Source organism: Dendrobates tinctorius, unplaced genomic scaffold (assembly GCF_039654945.1).
Source record: "Dendrobates tinctorius isolate UK_male_01 unplaced genomic scaffold, ASM3965494v1 ptg000063l, whole genome shotgun sequence".
In the NCBI taxonomy this organism is placed as follows: Eukaryota; Metazoa; Chordata; class Amphibia; order Anura; family Dendrobatidae; genus Dendrobates; species Dendrobates tinctorius.
In genome coordinates this window covers 9703436-9725062 of record NW_027361731.1, presented here as the reverse complement: position 1 = coordinate 9725062, position 21627 = coordinate 9703436, and the positions used below count along the sequence as shown (strand labels likewise).

Genomic DNA, 21627 nt, shown 5'->3' with positions numbered 1-21627 from the left:
TTTACACGGTGCCCCGGTCAATATTGTGTCTGACAGGGGTACCCAATTCGTGTCAAAGTTCTGGAGGGCGTTCTGTAAACGCATTGGTATTGAGCTATCTTTTTCCTCGGCTTACCACCCTGAAACCAATAGTCAAACCGAACGTGTCAACCAGGCTCTGGATCAATACCTTCGTTGCTACGTCTCAGAACACCGGTCCGATTGGGCAGAACATCTGCCACTAGCCGAGTTTGCCCTAAATAATCAGTATCAGGACTCCATTAAGTCTACCCCCTTTTTCTGCAACCACGGGCTGCATCCGCGCTTTGGCTCATTCTCGGCCAGACTGTCGGAGCTTCCTGGGGTAGAGAAAAATATACATCGTTTAAAAACCATTTGGTCTGAGGTAAACTCTAACTTGAAAGGGGCCCAGGTTAGACAGACCTCGGCAGCGAACAAACGGCGATCCAAAGGACCACACCTGGGAGTTGGAGACAAGGTTTGGCTCTCCACCAAAAACATCAAGCTTAAAGTACCATCTGCCAAACTGGGTCACAGATTTATTGGTCCATACGAGATTATAGAGGTGATTAACCCGGTGGCCTTCTGTTTAAAACTCCCTCAGTCTTTCAAATTACCCAATGTCTTCCACAAGTCTCTCCTCAAGTTGTATCGCTCCCCAATTCACCCTGTCCCGTCCCCTCCTCCTCCCGTTTCGGTCGGAGGGTCCTTGGAGTATGAAGTCCAGGGTGTCCTTGACTCCCGCCTTGTAAGAGGGTCCGTACAGTATCTGGTACACTGGAAGGGCTACGGCCCGGAGGAGAGGTCCTGGATCCCTGCGAGGGACATCCATGCAAAAGCACTAATTAGAAGGTTTCACCTCCTTCACCCTGACAAACCAGGTTTTGAGGGTCCGGTGGCCCCTCTTGGAAGGGGGGGTACTGTCACGTCTCCGTCAGATTTGGGACCTGCTGTTCCGGTCGCAGCCACTAGGAGGCGCCGGACCGCCACTTCGCCGTCAGACTCGGGGACGGCTGTTCCTGCCTCGGCCACTGGGAGGCGCCGTGGTTCTATTATGTCGCCGTCAGACTCAGGGCCTATGGTCCCAGCTTTAGCCACTAGGAGGCGCCGGTCCGTCACGTCACCGTTGGATTTGAGGCCTGCTGTTCCGGTCACGGCCACTAGGAGGCGCCGGACCGCCACTTCACCGTCAGACTCGGGGACGGCTGTTCCTGCCTCAGCCACTGGGAGGCGCCGTGGTCCACCCGTGAGTTATGGTGGTGACAGAGAAGTGGCTCCTGCGCAGGCATCTGGTGGGCGCAGGCTCCGCCCCTCTGTCAGTCATCAGGGGGTTACTGCATCACCATCTGGCCTGGTCCTGGGGGCGGCCCTAATGACATCACCAGTCCAGGAACCTGTGAGGGATGACCTGATCCATCAAATACCTTGGGACTGGGCTTGCAAGCCGCCGGATATATTCTTGGTTCCCCTGTGTGTTACTTAGTGATTGATTTCTGTTTGACTCTGACCTCAGCCTGGATTTGTGACCCCTCTTTTGCCTGACGATTCTGTACTTCTGCTACTCTCCTGGTTTGTGACCTTGGCCTGGATATTCTGACTCTGCTACTTCCTAACGATTCTGTACCTCTGCCGCCCTCCTGGTTTTTGACTCTGACCTTGGCCTGAAATTGACTCTGTTATTGCCTGCCGTTTTTGTACTTCCCTCTGACGACCGTCCTGCTCTGGCCGCTGCTCATATTCAGACAGCGCCTCCTGGGCTCTGTTGTAAATCCAGATCCCTGTATAGGGGTAAAGGGTATCAGTGTTTCTCGGGGTGTTGTCTGGCTGCAGCCCAGACCCGCAGACGGACGTTACAGTCACGCAGCTCAGGTTCCAAGTCATTGAACACATCCCCATCCCCAGATGCGGAGGAGACCGCATTAGGACTTTAAAACGGAGGGAATCGTTCTGGATACATGAGCTGCAAACATTGGCCCCTAAGGGGTTATATAGGGAATATGATTTGTTATCTGTAATGTGACTTTATTGTATAATAATGTGTGTTATCTTTACAGTAATCATGGTTTTTCTTGATTTTCAGAGGGTTATAGAAGCGTCTATACCTTTATTTCCTAGGATTATATAATTGCCATCATGAATATTAATACTGTTTTTTTTTCCTCTATTTTAGAGTCGTCTCTACTGATAACAAATCTATTACCTTCACGGGTCACGTCCATCTGGACTTCACTGCACCACCAATCTCACCCGACTACGATTATCAGCAATTCACTTTACTATTCTTTTCTATACTATAAATGTGATGGGTAGGTTCATATGATATATTGTGATAGATTCAGCTTATATCCCACCACTTATTACTCTCTTACCTGACCTGGTATACCTAGCCTCTCTCTATTACATATCCTAACTAATGATTTACAAATATATCCAGAATTTGATATTTCTCCTCACTAAACCCGCTTTATTTGACAGGGCTGTTCTTCTTTAACATGAACGTCACATTATTCCCTTTATAACTATGGGCCACTTGCCAGCCCTGACATGGAGTCCGGTTACCCCTCCCATTTCTCACATGTGACCCTGCTTCACTCAGTCTATTGGAGCACATCTACTCCTATTCTCTCCATTACTGAACACATAGGGCAATGCTATTGACAGTGTGAGTCCCATTGCCCCTCCCATTCCTGACATGTGACCCTGTTTCACTCATTCTATTGGAGCACGTCTGCTCCTATTCTTTCTATGACTGAACACACAGGGCAATGTTGATTGACATGTTCAGCCGGGCACTTCCGGTTTACTACTTCCGGTCGGCGCGCTCTTAGTCCCGCCTCACCAGCATATAAACATGCCGGTTATGGCTATTTGAGCTGTCATACAAGCGGTGGATACCGCGTCTTGATCTACACACCCCAACCGACCTCCACTAGGTAAGCGTTCCTGATTAATAGCACGCCCTTTCTTTTTCACCACCACTGCTGTTACTAGTATTTACCTGTGCTCCTGCTGTATTACAGCTTTAGGGGATACCACTCCATTGATTACACCGCTTATCTTGTGCTCCCTCTCAGCTACAGTCCTGGATGGACCTCTGGTTGAAGAGCACTTAGTCTTTCATATCAAACGCCTGTCTTCCATGGTAAGCAGTGATGTGTCAGCCTGTCTTCCGTTTACTGATACTGCCATGCTCAGTTCTTATTGTGATGCACGCTGTCTTATTATTAGCCCTTTATGGGCATTGAAACTTAAAGCATTATAAAGAAAAAGAAAAAAGCAGGTATATTTTATCTTTACCCTCTCCTGACTATTTCAGGCCAAGCATCCCACAATGTGCATCATCCTAATTTGAATCCAAGGAGTTAGATACCGCACCAAAATCAATATATATTGAGTCTGGCTAGTTTACCAGGTATATATTACCCACGAGCCCTTATCATTTTGCCCACCGTTGTATATTTCTTAATGTTATCTTTACTTATATTATAGCCCATACGCAAACAGTATCAAGTGAGTGCACAGTGCACACCTGCACCAACCTTGATAGCAGGTATATTTAGACTATCAGTCTCTTTAAGACCTTGATTACTATGAACCACAATTATCTTACCTCGCTGCACTTACCTATTTAGGAATCAATATATACGAAATTTTGGACCTGCATTTAGTCACCACACTGTGACATCAGTCGGGTAGGCCACCTTTTTAATAATCACCTTTTTTTCTCTCCACCTGGTTCTTTGTGCTATTTGGTCATTATGTTATATGATGTATTTTTTATGTGTAATCTCGATGATTTTGTGTTTTTTTTTCTTTTTTTGTGACTGGATATTACGTACTTGTCATCTATGCATTGCATATGAGGACTTGTTATGATTGTTTTATATCTCTGTCTCATATCTGATACAGCAGACCGATGAAGGCCTGTTGTGGGCCGAAACATTTCTGAGACTGCACATAATAAAATTTTCTTTCAAAAAGGATCATTCAAGTTGAGTGCCAAGTTACTATTTATTATTCATTTGGGTCTGGGTAACCTACTTGTGCACCCTGCGGTAGTGCCACGCTATACTTACCACACAATTGCCAGACATTCCTTCTCCATCGTGGAATAGGCCACTTCCCTCGGCAGGAGCTTCCAACTCAGGTACAGAACGGGGTGTTCATGGCCCGTAGTGTCGACCTGGCTGAGCACAGCACCGAGGCCGAAGTCGCTGGCATCGGTCTGCACTACGAACAGCTGTGTGAAGTCGGCTGCCTGTAGTACAGGAGAACTAGAAAGGGCGGTCTTGAGTGCCTGGAAAGCTGTCTCGCAGGCGACTGTCCAGTCGACTGTGACGGGCAGCCTCTTCTTGGTGAGGTCCGTCAGGGGCTTGGCCAGGGCACTATCGTGTGGAACAAACCACCTATAATACCTGGCTGTCCCCAAGAAGGACATCACCTGCTTCTTGGTCCTGGGGGTGGGCAAGGATGCGATGGCATCCACCTTCCCGTGCTCTGGCTTCAGAGCTCCCCCACCTACCCAGTGCCCCAGGTAGTGGACCTCACTCATACCCAGCTGGCACTTTTCGGGCTTAATGGTCAAGCCTGCTCGCTGGATCCGCCTGAGCACCTGCGCCAGGTGCTCTAGGTGATCTTCCCAGGTGGGACTGAAGATGGCGATGTCGTCTAGGTACTTAGTCGCATACCCTTCCAGTCCTTCGAGCAGCGTGTTGACCATCCTCTGAAAAGTGGCAGGGGCATTCTTCATGCTGAATGGCATCACCGTGGACTCGTACAGTCCGAATGGGGTGATAAAGGCAGAGCGTTCCTGTGCCCCAGGGGTCAGGGGAATCTGCCAATACCCCCTGCTCAGATCCATGATGGTCAGGTACTTGGCCCCGGCCAGCCGATCGAGCAGGTCATCGATGCGCGGCATTGGGTACGCATCGGTGACTGTCACAGCGTTGAGCCCCCAGTAGTCCACGCAGAACCGCGTAGTTCAGTCCTTTTTAGGGACGAGGACTACAGGCGAAGCCAACGCACTATTGGACACTTGGATCACCCCCAGCTTCAGCATCTCGTCTATCTCTTGGCGCATGTGCTGCTGCACCTCAAGAGAGACCCGATATGCTGAACGCCAGATCGGGGGGTGATTGCCGGTGTCCACGTCATGGACGGCTGTCTCAGTCCTTCCGGGCAGGCTGCTGAACAGCTCCCTAAAGGGGTGTAGGGTGACCCTCAGCTGGGAACGTTGTTCCTCCGAGAGCTGGTGGCCAACCCCCACATCCTCGATGGATCCACCCGCCCTGGCTTGGGTGAGCAGATCCAGGTGGGTTTCTACCTCTCCTTCCTTGGGAAGGTTGCACACTGGGTTTGCACAAGCCTCCCGCTCATGATGGGCCTTCATCATATTCACGTGGAAGGCCTTCCTCCTTCCACGGGCGTGGTCCAGGGTGACCAGATAGGTGGCAGCGTTGAGCCGCTGGTGCACGAGGTATGGACCCTCCCAGGCCACCTGAAGCTTGTTTTGAGGTACGGGGACCAGTACCCACACCTTTTGACCCACCTCGTAGGTCCGCTCATAAGCATTCTGGTCGTACCACCGCTTCTGGTCAGCCTGGGCTTGGGCCATATTGTCATGCACCAGCCGTGTCAAGGCTGTCATTCTGTCCAGGAAGCGCACGACATAGTCAATGACCGACACTCCAGGGGTAGCCAAATCCCCTTCCCATGCTTCCTTCACCAGAGCAAGGGGCCCCCGTACACGTCGCCCGTACAGGAGCTCAAAGGGGGAGAACCCTGTTGAGGCCTGTCGGACCTCTCGGCAGGCAAACAGCAGGTGTGGGAGATACCGCTCCCAGTCTCCCGTGGGAGTGGACCAACATCTTCAGCATCTGCTTTAAGGTGCCATTGAACCGCTCACACAGGCCATTGGTCTGTGGGTGGTACGGGCTGGCTACCAGATGTTGCACCTGTACCTGCTTACAGAGAGACTCCATCAGCTGCGACATGAACTGGGTCCCTCGGTCGGTGAGCATTTCCTGGGGAAACCCCACTCTGGAGAAAATCTCCAGTAAGGCAGTGGCCACTTTGTCGGCCCGAATGGACGACAAAGCTACCGCCTCCGGGTACCGGGTGGCATAGTCCACTACCGTTAGTATGAAGCATTTCCCGGAGCGGCTGGGAGTGGACAGAGGTCCAATGAGATCCACAGCCACCCTTGAGAAAGGCTCTTCGATGATGGGCAGAGTTACTGACAGGTGTCACACGAACGGCAGTAGGCAATCACCTCGGTCCTCATTCCTGGCCAGTAGAAATGCTGAGCTAGCCTGGCCCTGGTTTTACCGATCCCTAGGTGTCCGGCCATGGGAATCTCGTGTGCGATCTGCAACAATTCTGCCCTGAACGGATAGGGTACCACTAACTGTCGGCCCCTGGGCCACGCCTCCGGTGAACCCTGCTGGACCGTTACCCGGTACAGCCATCCCTGGTCCCAGACCACTCGCTCGTGGTTGAACTCCAGGGGAGGCTGTGCCGCCTGCTCCTTGAGAGCTTTCAGGCTAGCGTCAGCTTCCAACGCTGCCTGAAATCCCTGACTCGATGTGGCAAGAATTGACAAAACTGCCACCTCCTCTGTCAGCTCCCCGGGATCTGTCTCCTGGCCGCTGTCTGACTCGGCAGCCACTTGGTCGGAGAGAGGGGAACCGTCGGACCTCCGCGAGGCTCCTTGGGCTCCGGCGCTCCTACTCCTGGTAACAGCGGCCACGACTACTGATACCACAGGTAGCGCCTGCTTCCCCTCAGCCCCCGACCAAGTCTCCGGGTCAGGCAGACTTCCCTGGCCTCCTGACATCCCGGATATGGGGAACTCCTGCCCTGGGGTCTTACCTGGTGGCTCCTCTCCCGGGATGCCCCCTCCCCCCATGGCCTGTTCCTCTTTTTGCAGAGGTCCTCGACTCAGCAGGCTGGATTCACTTAGGGGCCCTACACTGCCCATAGCAGCCCCTCCCTCCACCTCTGAGCTCTCCCCTGCAGGCTTCTCACCTGTCCTCACTGTGAGCCCTGTGTGTGTAGTGTCAGTGCATGGCTTACCATCAGGTTTCACTCCCTCCTCCACTGTTGGAGGCACATTCAACACATTAACATTAGCATTCACAGTAGAGTCAAGACATTTTGGGGAGCCAGACTTGGGGGTTCAGTGGCCACATACTGAGACACTAGCCGCCCCAAATTGGTCCCAAGCAACACATTGGCAGGAATATTTGGCGTTACTCCCACCTCCCGCATTCCCCTCCCGGCACCCCAGTCCAAAAACACCTTGGCGATGGGCAGCGCCGGTTCAACACCTCCAGTTCCGGAAATGGAAAGGGTTTTCCCAGGCACCAAGTCTTGAGCGGACACCACCTCAGGACATACCAGGGTTCGTTCAGCGCCTGTGTCCCGCAGTCCCATGACCGCTGAGCGGCCGATGGTGACGGGTTGGTAATTGTCCAGGGACCTCCCACCACCCCCTCCCGCACACAAAACAGTGGACGGTTTCTGGGACAGGGATGGGGCCTTATGGCACTGGGGACACGCAGCCTTAAAGTGTCCCGGCTGGTTGCAATGATGACAACGTCTGGGTTCTGCTCCTGGCCTGGAGAGGGCAGCAGGGGGTACACTCCTTGCACGCTGGGGGGACAGGGGCAGGACTGGGCTTACCCCCTCTCCAGGTGCTGCTGCTGGCAGGCTTCTTCGGCTCAGAGGCCCTGTTGTTGGCATACTCATCTGCCAGGGCGGCTGTAGCAGAAGCCCCCTTTGGTTTCCGGTCACGTAGGAACTGCTGGAGGTCCTCTGGGCAGTTCCACAAGAACTGCTCCGTGACAAACAGTTCCTGGACCTCCTGGCGGGTGGTGAGCTCTAGACCCGAGGTCCAGTGCTCCACAGCTCTCAGCAGTGCCCGCATGTGGTCGGTCAAGGTGTCCTTTGAGCCCTGCTGCAGGCTCCGGAACTTCCTGCGGTACGACTCCGGGGTGAGGTTGTAGTGCTGGATCAGGGCCCGCTTGATGCTGTTGTAGTCCTGCTCCTCCCCGGCAGGTAAGTCCCCCAAAACTTCCAGGGACTTACCCCTCAAACGGGGGGTCAGGTACCTTGCCCACTGATCCAGGGCCAGATGGTGTTGGAGGCAGGTTCTTTCAAAGGCCAGCAGAAAGGAATCCAGGTCTCCATCCTTTTCAAGCAAGGGGAAGTCCTCCGCCCGGACCTTGGAAGCCTTGGTCCCTGGTGGGACTGGAGCGTCCAGCGGGAGCCCGTGCTGAGCCATCTCCAGTCGGTGCTCCGCAGCTTCACGGCGTTCAGTATGCTCACGCTCCGCTGCTCTCTCGGCCGCCGCTTGCTCATGCTCCGCTGCTTTCTCTGCTGCCGCTAGGAGTCTGTCATGGGCGGCGTCGTTACCAGCCTCGAGCTGTGCCATAGCCGCTTGGAAAAGGGCCTCCGATCTGGACAGGCTGGGGTGGGCGGGTGGTGGGCAGTCCACTGCGGGACTGAGCACGGGGGTCTGGCTCTTTGGGGAGCCCTGGCTGAGCTCCCCCTCGCCTTCATTGGTATTGTCCTCCACCACCTCCTCATAGACCATAGCATTGGCCTCCCCCTTTGTCCTACTACTGGTACCTTCCGCCATCTTGGGAACCTCTGGTTACTGACACAGCTGCAACCCTGGTCTCGCAAACAACTTATTATATTTGCACTCTGACCGTCTAGTGCTGGGCTGACCTTAAGACCCCAGCAGTGATAGTTACCTGTTATGATGAGTCACCAAAGGAGGAAAAAACAAAATACCAGCTAAGTCCAGAAAAACCAGAGAGGTTGGCAGCTATCGGATTGCAGACCCCTGAACCTATCCACAACTAGCAGTAGCCGTGGGAGGTTCCTATGGTGCCCTAGACCCCTCGATCACAGCCGGAGAACTATATAGCCTAAAGACAGAAAGGGGAAAAACTAAACTGCCCCAGAGCAGACCCCAAAGCAATAGGCAGCCCCCAACATATAATGACGGTGAAGCAAGATGAAAACACTAACACAGATAGAAAGATAGGTTGAGCAAATGATGGGGCCCAAGCTAACTACATAGGACAGGATAGGAAGGCTGCTGTCTGCCATCCGCAAAAACCCTATCAAAATGAGCCAACCGACTGATAGGAAAAACAGGCCCTGAAGTCGCTAGGCTTCAAAAGACTATATCAGCACTCAGGTATATTCTGAAAACAGAGCAAAAGATCAACAGATCAGAGACAAAAATGGAATTCAGCTCACCCCCGGCCGGGGATGGCAGAACTCCCAAAAAACAAGGCAAAACAAAAACAAAACAGAAGAGTACAAAGCAGAGCAGAAAAACTTAGCTTTGAGATGCAGGAATCAGACTGGTCTCCAAGAATCCAGCAGGAAAATCACCAGCCAGGAAGAAGGGCGTCGGCAGCCTTATATCCAGTCCTCAATTCCAGCCACCCAGTCATCATCTAGCTGCCCAGGTGTTTGGTAATCAGTCTCACTACCTTCCTTCACTAGAGGAGGGAGTTCATCAGACCTCAATGGTGAAGGGAAAAATGAACTCACAACAGTTACCGCTGGTAGTCTCTAGTGTCTGGGAGTAGGGGTCCCACGCACACTATTACTCTGATCCCACCGCTGCCACCAAGTGTGGAGCAACGCGCACAGACCCGTTCCTCCCACGTCACCACCGTGACGTAACTACACAGGCACAGCTCTCTGGCGCCCCCTTTGTCTCTCAGGTCAGTAAGGGAACTGCACGTAGAGCAAACTCGTGATCAGAGTAAAACCATCAGCCCAAGATTAAGTTTATAGTTTAATTGCCTTAAGGGCGCACTAGATAATTACAGAAATATACAGTAAATTTGCAGTCAGAGAAAAGATATAACAATAAGGGTACAAGACTTAAGATATTAAGCTGGAGGTCAATTTACCAGATTGTAGGGTCATGTGGGTGCTGGGGAGCTCTGTAGTCCACAGGTATAAGAATCTTAGTTGCCGGACAGACCCCCAAAGCATGGGCCGCTGCTCCCCTCGGCAGGTCTGTCCCCAGGTCCTTCTTAGATCGTCATCGTCTGGATCTTCTGTGTGAAGGAATGAATATCTGCCAGGGGCTGCTAGTCCTTAAACACCCTAGGTTCCTCCCCCTGTGTCAGAGGGTGGGCTAATAATCCATGCTCCTAGTATGGAGCCAAAGCGTCTGGGACACACAAAGGATGTATATTCCTGCGTCTGCTAGCAGGTACATTCTAATTGAAGCCCTAGGCTTTTTTCCGGCCCCCTGCTGGCACGGCTCCGTACCTGAGCTTTGAAGCTCTGTTTTGGGCCTATCCTCATTATCACACCAATGGCCCTGGCTATTTAGCATTGGAACACTAAATCCTGCTTATATTTACTAAGTACACAGCACCTGGGGGTATAGAAGCCGTTAGCTGCCTGTAATTCCTGAACTTAGACCAAAATGGATGCCAAGCTCAGACATGTGGCCCCATATCTAAGATGGCGGCTGCTCCTTCATCACAGATATATATTATACCAACTGAAGACCCCGGCGTTGCCCGGGCATAGTAACTAACTGTGGTTAGTTATAAAAATTTATAATTATCCTCCATCCCATAGTCCAGTGCCTATATACCCATCATACATATCCTCCATCCCATAGTCGAGTGCCCATATATACCCATCATACATATCCTCCATCCCATAGTAGAGTGCCCATATACCCATCACACATCCTCCATCTCATAGTCCCAGGCCCATATACCCATCATACATATCCCAACACCATGCAGGGCCATTTGCCACAGAACACCAGGATTGGCAAATTCGCCGCTGGCGCCCTGTGCTTTTCACAGATGAAAGAAGGTTCACACTCAGCACATGTGACAGAGTCTGGAGACGCCATGGAGAGCGATCTGCTGCCTGCAAAATCCTTCAGCATGACTGGTTTGGCAGTGGGTAATGGTGTGGGGTAGCATTTCTTTGGAGGGCCGCACGGTGTTGGGCTGTGAGCACAACCCCCATCTGTGGACATCGGGCACTCAGACCATCCTCATGGAGTCGGTTTCTAAACGTTTGTGCAGACACATGCACATTTGTGGCCTGTTGGAGGTCATTTTGCAGGACTATGGCAGCGGCCTGTCTCCTGGTAGCGCCTCCAGCCTCTGGATACTACACTGACAGACACAGCTAAACTTCTTGCCACAGCTCACATTGATGTGCCATCCCGGATGAGCTGCACTACCTGAGCAACTTGTGTGGGTTGTAGCATCCGTCTCATGCTACCACGAGTGTGAAAGCACAACCAACATTCAAAAGTGACCAAAACATCAGCCAGAAAGCATTGGTACTGAGATGTGGTCCCCCACCTGCAGAACCACTCCTTTATTGAGGGTATCTTGATAATTGCCAATAATTAACCATCTGTTGTCTATTCCATTTGCACAACAGCATGTGAAATTGATTGTCAATCAGTGTTGCTTCCTAAGTGGACAGTTCGATTTCACAGAAGCTTGATTTACTTGGAGTTATATTCTGTTGTTTAAGTGTTCCCTTTATTTTTTTGAGCAGTGTATATATATATATGTTTGATTTCATTTGCATTCTTTCTTTCCATTGTCAGTACACTGATGAAGGTCACTGACTGAAAAGTCTGGATACTGTACTACAGTTTTGACTGCGTTACAATTGCCTCATATCTTCAAAAGTTGAGCGCCAAGTTTCTTTATCACAAACACCATTATTAGGCATGTAAGTATGGTAGTAACTAGGCCGCCCCATACTATCGAGTACTTGGGGGTGGAGGGCATTCAGCCGGACTCTGTCCCACCTTCTGAGATGCCATATTTGCTTTTGGCAACAGCAAGTGGTGAAACTTCCAGAGTTTTTGTTGCAGCCGATCCTGTGACGTTCCTGCTGTGTACATCTATGCTCTGGGGCCCAAAAGAGTTAAAAATTAAACAATTGCATGAAAAAAATAAAATGTGTCTTCTGCTTTTTCCATCTTTTTTCTTTTTACAAGAATTGTTGAAGCTAATTTTCTTTAGAAGCATTTTTATGTTTTTTTTCTGGTGTTTTTCTTGTAATATAGGAAAGTCTAAGGCCAGAAATAAACCCCATAAATTGCTGTACATGGAGACTTTGGGATCAGATCATTTCTGTCCGTTGTGTTTGTGGGAACAAAAAAGCTTTTCTAAAAGCCTCAAACTTCTGTGTGTGAATCAGAGCTGAGATCTAACATGATAGAAGATTACAGTGCGGGGAAGACGGGAAACCTTCATATAGACGGCCGGTGGGGATGGAGTCAGTGACGGACTCTGGACAAATATGTTTCTAGAGCCGTAGTAGAAGATGAAGATGTCGTCCTCATCATGAAGTAGTTATTTCTCCTGTCACGTGTAATGAATATCTCCTGCAGTATTGCTAATGCCGATTCCAGTGTCGGTAAATGAGACGAGAATTAGCGTTATAGAAGATGAGTCTATGAGAAACATATTCAGCTGCCGACTCCGAGGGAGAAACTGCTTGTTGTCGTGGCCTAAATATATAGGTTTTATTAGTAGATGTAAAGCAGGAAACTAAATACTGTAAAATAATTTCCTCATATGTTTCCCTTATTATCTCCAGTAATTGTATTATTACACAGGATTTTTATGATGTTACATCGGCTCATCTTCTTCTCATTCAGATCTCTACAATATCGGATCCTCTCAGTGAAGATCTTCTACATAAGAGAATTTTCCTGATTTACCCATCAAGGATCGATATGGACAGAGACAAGATGGCGGAGAGGATATTACACCTCACCCTAGAGATCCTCTTCCGGCTTACTGGAAAGGTGAGAGATTCTGATGTCGTCACATTACATCATTCTTATCTATGGGAATAACAGTCGGACAGAACTGGAGAGGTGAGGACTCTGGAAATGTCTGTAGTGAGATTTATTAATGTGTCTCTCCATAACCAGGATTACACAGTAGTGAAGAAGACCTCTAGTGAACACTGTCAGGACCCTGTGTCTGAGGGATGGGGAAGACCCCTGAGCCCAATCACGGGGCCTCCACCTCACCCCCTGATACATGAGGACATCAATGACCAGAAGATCCTAGACCTCACCTACAAGATGATTGAGCTGCTGACTGGAGAGGTGACACTGCTGGGATTGCTGGGACATTATACAGTAATGCTATGAAGGGATCGGGGGGATGACCGTATCATTGTATGTGTCAGGTTCCTATAAGGTGTCAGGATGTCGCTGTCTATTTCTCCATGGAGGAGTGGGAGTATTTAGAACGACACAAAGAATTGTACAAGGACGTCATGATGGAGGTTCCCCAGCCCCTCACATCTCCAGGTAATAGACAGGACTAAATACACACGGCCTATAAATATCTGTATGTAAAGAATGAATTCAGTCTCTGTGTTTCCTCCAGATCTATCCAGTAAGAGGACAACACCAGAGAGATGTCCTGGTTCTCTTCTTCCACAGGACTGTAAACAAGAAGATCCCAATGTTCCTCAGGATCATCAGGTAGATGGAGAGAAGGTGTCATGAGATCTCCCCTATGATGTGTAGACGGCTGTGAAGGTCTTGTGCTCAGTCTTGTTTTATCCACCAGTATTATATGTTTTATACTTATGTAATAAGAGCGGTGGAGATGGCAGGATTAGAGCTGATCATAGATGTGACTTCTCCATCTGTCTTTGACTTTTACAATATTTGTTTCAGGGTGAAGATCTGACCCATATTAATACTACAGAGACATATGTGAGGGGTGATGAGCGGTGTAAAGAGAAGATTCCTACATATGACTACCCAGGTGAGTAGTAACCACTAAATGCAGAGAAGTCACAGATTCTTCTCGGTCATCAGCTGTGGCTGCTATATCGTTGGTGTAGTCCGGCCGTATTACCATGACCACTATTTTGCCTCTAGACCACAACATTCTCCTCCACCCAGAGGCGTAGCTAGGGTTTTGGTTCAGGGGGGGCGAAACTTCTGAGTGGGCCCCCAACCAGGTAACCTTGATTACAACTGGGTGACGCACAATAATAGTGGAGGAGAACCTCAGCAGAGGACCGCGCTGTTGCTGAATATAATTTCTAAATAAAGACCAATATTGATGTTACCGCCATCTAGTGAGTGGTGGATACCAGTCATATGGAACATATAAGAGGTCACAGCACAGTTACCGATAATGTCTTACCGCTGACGTTCTTTCTGATGGAATCGTTCACTTTTCCCGCCTTTTCCATTTGGCCCAGACCAATATGACAACTTCTTCCAGCCGGGACTCGTCTGCAGAGAATACAGCACAGACACATTTCACATCTCATATTCCAGCCCGTCACCATCTATTCCCAACCTGCACAACCTCCTCATCCTGCTGACACCCCAATACTGAGCCGCTGCTGCCGTATGTGTCCCTATTACTGCACCTGATACCCCAATACTGAGCCGCTGCTGCCGTATGTGTCCCTATTACTGCACCTGCTGTGTGACCTCTAAATTCCAAAGCAACCCTCTAGAATATAGTAATGCCAGGTGCAAGTGCCCGAGAAATCAGTGCCCATATTTTGCCCCCTAGAAAGTAATAGTGCCCTCTGTGTGCCCCTTTGTCAGTCATAGTAACCTGAGTTCCCCTAGTCCTGTGTCTCCGCCCTGTACATCTCCCCTATAGACTGTATGATGCTCCCCTATACACAGTCTAATGCCCCCTCACTGTATATATGCTGACCCCTTAGTATTCCCCAAATTGTTTGATAGCTCCATCACTGTAATCTCCACACTGTATAATGGCCCCCTAGATAGCCTCCATATAGTATAATACACCAGACAAGTCTCACTATAGTCCTCAATATAGTATAATGCACTCCCCATAGGCAGACCCTATAGAATAATGCAGCCCTTTATATAATACACCTCACAGGCAGCCTCTATAGTGTAATGCAGCCTCCATAGTATAATGCAGCCTCATAAAAAAATAAATCCAATACTCGCCTTTCCTCCTGGTTTCTTCAATGCTGTGAGCTCCTGCACATCTCCGGACTGCAGGCTCCGAGTAGTGATGTCATCGCGACCCCCTGTCAGTGTCGGTGTTAGTGACATCAGAAGCTGATGAGAGGGGGATGATGGGAGAGGGAGCGTAATGCTCCTCTCATAAATGCGGTCAGCTGAATTGGCATCCAGCCGATACAGTTGATCTTGCAATGACGGGTGGGGGGCCCCCAGCGCCTGCTCAGGGGCCCCATAGCAGCCGGGTGGCAGAGCACGGTGATCGATTCTGCCTGATCTGCTGCAGAATGTAACCCCATCGGCGTGCTGCGGGTGGGTCCCCTCAGAGCGCTGGTCCCGGGGTGACCTCCCTCCCCCCTGTATCTCACCACATTGTAGGATTCACTCCAACAATAAGTCTCCTGCATTACTGATACTAATATATTATATCACACTAGTAACATGTCCATGCCACTAACAATCGCTGTATAGAAAAACACTATTCCACAGCTATTTGTCGTCAAGCACTAACTACTGCTGTGGCACTACAAGTGCCAGACTTAAGTTCCCAGTAAGGCTACTTTCACATTAGCGTCGTGCGACGGCCTTCGCCCTGCATCGGGGCAACGTACCGTCGCACGCTGTGAAAGGCGTGCACAACGGGGGCAGCAGATGCAGTTTTTCAACGCATCCGCTGCCCCATTGTAATGTCCGGGGAGGAGGGGGCGGAGTTTCGTCCGCGCATGCGCGGTCGAAAATGGCGGAGACGCACAAAAAAAGTTACATGTAACATTTTTGTGTGTGTCGCGGCCGCCAAAACACGATGCATCCGTCGCACGACGGATGCGACGTGTGGCAATGCGTCGCTAATGTTAGTCAATGGAGAAAAAACGCATCCTGCGGGCAACTTTGCAGGATGCGTTTTTTCCCCAAAACGACGCATTGCAACGTGCGTCGCACGACGCTAATGTGAAAGTAGCCTGGGGCAGCAAACACAAGTTAGGGTGTGTGCACACGTTGCGGATCTGCAGTGGATTTGGCCCTGCGGATCCGCAGCAGATTCTGCTGTGTTATACAGTTCCATTAAAGTCTATGAGAAGTGAAAAACACAGTGCATATGCTGCGGATTTTTCCAAGCAGGATTTTCTGCAGATTTAAATCCGCAGCTTGTCAATTCTTTGTGCCGATCCGCAGTGTTTTGACACCTGCTCCATTTTAGGAATCTGCAGGTTAAACACAAACTGCACTAAATCCGCAGGTAAAACGCCGGTCATTTAACCTGCGGATTTACCTGTGGATTTGGCCAAATCCGTGCGGAAAAATCCGTAGGGAAATCCACAACGTGTGCACATCCCCTAATCCTCCAGAACTCGCTGTCAGCCTGGTAAAGGCTAGGATAATAATTACACGCCAGCACAAACAGCGAGATAAGGTGATCGATACACTGGTTTAACCCTTCCTCTGCCTGCCCGGGAGGATGCGCCGCTTTCTCTGCACAGCTCAATGACTGCAGCCAGCAGTGCGATCTCTAGTTTGCACTTTTCCTGAATTTCTCTCAGTCCCAAAGTGCAGTAAATTCCCAGGCCAAGACAAAGCCTCGCCATATAGTGCATCAGCGACCGCTGCAAAGTGCCTGGAAACTATGTAACACGTAAGGAGAGCTTCATGCAATGAACATTACACCCCAATAGCAGTAAGTTGTATGTATATATCCAAAGCAACAGATTAGAAACTTCAAATAGTAAATAACATGTGCAAAGATACTCATCAGTCCCCATGCGGAGTGCAGTGTGTCCACTGGTCCAGGGTGCTGCTCCTCGGCTGTCAGGCTCCTCTCAGTCAGAAGCAATCAAGTGCAGAGCAGACAGTGAGCTCAGCTCACAGGCAGAGGCAGAGCCCCCTGCGTCCAGGCTGCTGCTGGAGCTGATGACTTCTCTGCAGCAGGGAGCTTTCAAGGAGAGCGTGCTCAGCCAGGATTGGGTGAGTGACCTCCCATCCCCCTCTCCTCCCCAGACTGCAGAAGTGCGGTCACATGACTCACTCCCTGCTGCAGCATGTAATTGTATCGGCGCGATCTGCATGCCGATATTGTTACATAGCGTAGCTCCGTGTGGGCCCCCTCAGAGCCCGGGCCACCGCCCCCTCTGCCCCCTTGGTAGCTACGCTACTGCCTCCACCCAAAACTGTTCAAATGACTTTGTGCATTGAAAACCCTTTTTTATATAGAACTTATCACCTGGAGGATCCATCTACCCCCTGGAATTAGAAGACGCTGACCGTTACCTGCCCAGGTCTGTAAACTACAAAGTAAAATGACAGCGTACGTAGAATGTGCTTACAAGTTAGAAAATTACTTGAAGAAAAGTATTATGATGGGTCTGCATCAGAAAGCGGAGGGTAATGATGCTGTTGGCTTCCTAGATCCCTGATATCTTATTGGATGAATCTCCCTTCTCTCCCTTCTGTGCTGCTGAATGTGCTCATATGGTCCCTACAAGACCAGGTCCAGTCTTTCTGGGCAAACTTCACTTTTATGATCGACAACATTAAATGTGCAGTGAGGCCAAGTGTGAATTTCTGTAGAATAACAGCAGAGTTTCCCTTTATCCTGACTTTTCAATTTGTATTAAAACTAATTTCAAGGAGGATTGTGATAAACTACAGGAAAACCATTACACCTGTGCCATGATATATCTCTAAGCTGTGCGTGGCTGATGGCTGTAATATACATTTATTCATCCCTGCAGGAGATGTGTTGGCATGGCTCGAGCCCTGGTTTCATGGATTCACTCCATGTCATAAGTTACATTGTTTTCAATCCTAAGGAATTCAGATTACTGCACAATCTCTCCTGAAATGGGGAGCAATATTATTTTCTCTATCTCTTATTTATAGATACTACTGCGCAGGCGCCGCCATCGCCGGTGACATTTTGCTGGATGTATTTTTTTTCTAAGCCTCACATTAGCCACAATATTATAGGCATTATCAACAATAATATCAATGCTATTATACACTCACTGGCCACTTTATTAGGTACACCATGCTAGTAACGGGTTGGACCCCCTTTTGCCTTCAGAACTGCCTCAATTCTTCGTGGCAGAGATTCAACAAGGTGCTGGAAGCATTCCTCAGAGATTTTGGACCATATTGACATGATGGCATCACACAGTTGGCGCAGATTTGTCGGCTGCACATCCCTGATGCGAATCTCCCGTTCCACCACATCCCAAAGATGCTCTATTGGATTGAGATCTGGTGACTGAGGAGGCCATTTGAGTACAGTGAACTCATTGTCATGTTCAAGAAACCAATCTGAGATGATTCGAGCTTTATGACATGGCGCATTATCCTGCTGAAAGTAGCCATCAGATGTTGGGTACATTGTGGTCATAAAGGGATGGACATGGTCAGCAACAATACTCAGGTAGGCTGTGGCGTTGCAACGATGCTCAATTGGTACCAAGGGGCCCAAAGAGTGCCAAGAAAAAATTCCCCACACCATGACACCACCACCACCAGCCTGAACCGTTGATACAGGGCAGGATGGATCCATGCTTTAATGTTGTTTACGCCAAATTCTGACCCTACCATCCGAATGTCGCAGCAGAAATCGAGACTCATCAGACCAGGCAAAGTTTTTCCAATCTTCTACTGTCCAATTTCGATGAGCTTGTGCAAATTGTAGCCTCAGTTTCCTGTTCTTAGCTGAGAGGAGTGGTACCCAGTGTGGTCTTCTGCTGCTGTAGCCCATCTGCCTCAAAGTTCGACGCACTGTGCGTTCAGAGATGCTCTTCTGCCTACCTTGGTTGTAACGGGTGGCAATTTGAGTCACTGTTGCCTTTCTATCAGCTCGAACCAGTCTGCCCATTCTCCTCTGACCTCTGGCATCAACAAGGCATTTCCGGCCACAGAACTGCCACTCACTGGATTTTTTTTCTTTTTCGGACCATTCTCTGTAAACCCTAGAGATGGTTGTGCGTGAAAATCCCAGTAGATCAGCAGTTTCTGAAATACTCAGACCAGCCCTTCTGGCACCAACAATCATGCCACGTTCAAAGGCACTCAAATCACCTTTCTTCCCCATACTGATGCTCGGTTTGAACTGCAGGAGATTGTCTTGACCATGTCTACATGCCTAAATGCACTGAGTTGCCGCCATGTGATTGGCAGATTAGAAATTAAGTCTTAACACACAGTTGGACAGGTGTACCTAATAAAGTGGCCAGTGAGTGTATGTATTATGTAACTGTGAACAGTGGGGGGCAGGTCACTGAGGGATCTGTTGTGAGCTCTCTTGATCTGACTTTTGAGGCAAGGCTCCCTCTGGTGGATACTGCTGGTAGTGGTGCTGGTCAACATGATGTTAACCCAACAGCTGCAGAAGATAATTGCAGGAGTGGTGGTAGTGACTGGGACTACATAAGCGAGCAGACTTCTCTCAGTGACTGCCGGTGATACTCCTTTCTTTGCTTACAGAGGAGTTCAGTCTGCTGCCTGATCCTGCATTTTTTCAGCTAAGTGTCATTTGCTAAACCCTTTGCATCTGATTTTGCCTTGCTGTCAGGGAGTCAGCTTGCTCCCCCTGGGGCTGCTGGCTCCTGCCCTGTATTTTTGTATCTTGTGTTTGTTTGCTCAGTCCCTTGCTGTATTAGCCTGTTGCTAGCCGCCAGTTCACACCTGAGTGCTGATATAGTGGGGGCGAGGTTGTTCAAACCTCAGTATTTGTGTACATCAGTCGTGTTGGAATTATTAGGGTTTTTGCATGATTGCAGACAGTGCCATTTCTGTCCTGTCCTATCTAGTCAGTGTGGGCTCCATCATTTGCTCAGTCTATTTTCTGTGTGTTTGTGCTTCATCTTGTCTAACTGACAATATATGTTTGGGGGCTATCTGTTCCTTTGGGGATCTGCTCCGGGGCAGTTTAGATTTCATCTTTCTGTCTTTAGGCTTAGTTAGTCCTTCGGCTGTGGCGAGGCGTCTAGGGCAACGTAGGAACGCTCCACGGCTACTGCTAGTTGTGCTGTTAAGATCAGGGGTCTGCAATCTGCTGAGCGACCAACCTCTCTGGTGTTCTGGTGGCATAGCCTATTGCGCTCTCCTCCTCGGTGACCCATTTCATAACAGGGATCAGTGATCTGTCATTAGCCAATACAGATGCATATGTAATCAGAGCACCACATAAAGCCCCACCCACAGCCCCGCCCCAAAGCACGAGAATCTCATTAACTGAAAACTACAAATACAGATTAAACAACAACCACAAGACGGATTTCATCACCAGGTATCATTGTAGTCAGTATAACGTTGCCGACCTGACAGTGTCTGTAGGTTACTGTGCACAGTCTTGCTGACAGGTTCCCTTTAAGACTTCTCAGCTCTGCACTATTATACACCGTTCTCTTTAAATGTTTAATATTTCTTCTTGAATCTCGTCTGACAAAAAATATTGGACCTTACGATAGTTTAGATTGTGAAATCACGAGCCCCATATGCTAATTACCCCAGAGAGTTTTCACCACTAGTTACTCATTTATTACTGATGAAGACTGTTGGGTTTGATCAGTTCAGTAGATGTTATTGTCTATAGTCACAGTTTTTGACTACAGTAGTTAGAGTCCAAAATACTCTGATTTATCCTCTTCCTGCAGCCAGTTTTGTGTTCTTAATCAGGCCCCAATTTTAAAATCAGACGTGTGTCACTTTATGTGGGGATAACTTTGGAATTCTTCACAAAGGATAATGGAAAACAAATGGATCTTACAAATTATTTTCCAACTTTGCACAATACCCTATATACGATTGTACTCCAAAACATAAGAAAAAAGCCATGCCAAAATATAGGATCACCACACAGGATACCTATTAGTACAGACAATTCTAAATGTATTGTCAACAAATCCAGTAATGAACACACATTTAAAAACAATTTAAAACCCAACTAAGGGTAATGCATGAATACTACAGCAAATGACAAAATAGCATAATCGATAGTTAATATTATAGCACCTGACCGCTACTAATTTATATTGCACAAAGAGGGATCTCACAAAAAGCATGCTGCCAACAGAGACCATCAATGGGCAAATGTGAAAAAATGTCCCCTGATTAACAGGGATATGTGCACACAAAGTCTAGTAAAACATCACATGTAGCGCACATTAAGCCCAAAGTGCAAAGTAATACATAATAAAAGAGCAATGGTCCTGAATGAAATTTCGGCAGGCTAAATACATCACCCTACAACAGTCAAAGCAGAGAGACAGGTCAGTCATCCGTCATCTAAATAGCAGCAGTGCGGTCAAGGAGGTATTGAAAAGTCCATTGTCTCCCTCTCCTCTTTGTGCAATATAAATTAGTAGCGGTCAGGTGCTATATTTTTAACTATTGATTATACTATTTTGTCATTTGCTGGAGTATTCATGGATTACCCTTAGTTGGGTTTTTAATTGTTTTTAAATGTGTGTTCATTACTGGACTTGTTGACAATAAATTTAAAATTGTCTGTACTAATTGGTATCCAGTGTGGTGATCCTATATTTTTGCATGGCTTTTTCTCTTATGTTTTGGATTGCTTCTTATATCATGCAATTGAGTGATCCCTGAGTGATTTATATATTTTACCT

The 21627-nt window shown here is 48.8% G+C and overlaps 1 protein-coding gene across 3 annotated transcripts in view; it reads left to right on the top strand.

Moving 5' to 3' along the window:
* The first annotated feature begins 2822 nt into the window (after positions 1 to 2822).
* LOC141094278 (uncharacterized) overlaps positions 2823 to 21627 on the top strand; it is a 32898-nt gene continuing 14093 nt past the window's right edge. Inside the window, exons 1-8 of one of the 3 annotated variants that reach the window (XM_073580112.1) lie at positions 2823 to 2933; positions 3021 to 3142; positions 11630 to 11757; positions 12695 to 12844; positions 12974 to 13153; positions 13237 to 13360; positions 13440 to 13537; positions 13736 to 13826. In XM_073580112.1, the coding sequence (XP_073436213.1) occupies positions 12773 to 12844; positions 12974 to 13153; positions 13237 to 13360; positions 13440 to 13537; positions 13736 to 13826 (565 nt within the window). In that variant the 5' untranslated portion in view covers positions 2823 to 2933; positions 3021 to 3142; positions 11630 to 11757; positions 12695 to 12772. The remainder of the gene's footprint in view (positions 2934 to 3020; positions 3143 to 11629; positions 11758 to 12694; positions 12845 to 12973; positions 13154 to 13236; positions 13361 to 13439; positions 13538 to 13735; positions 13827 to 21627) is intronic. The other 2 variants (XM_073580113.1, XM_073580114.1) reach the window with 2 other exon arrangements.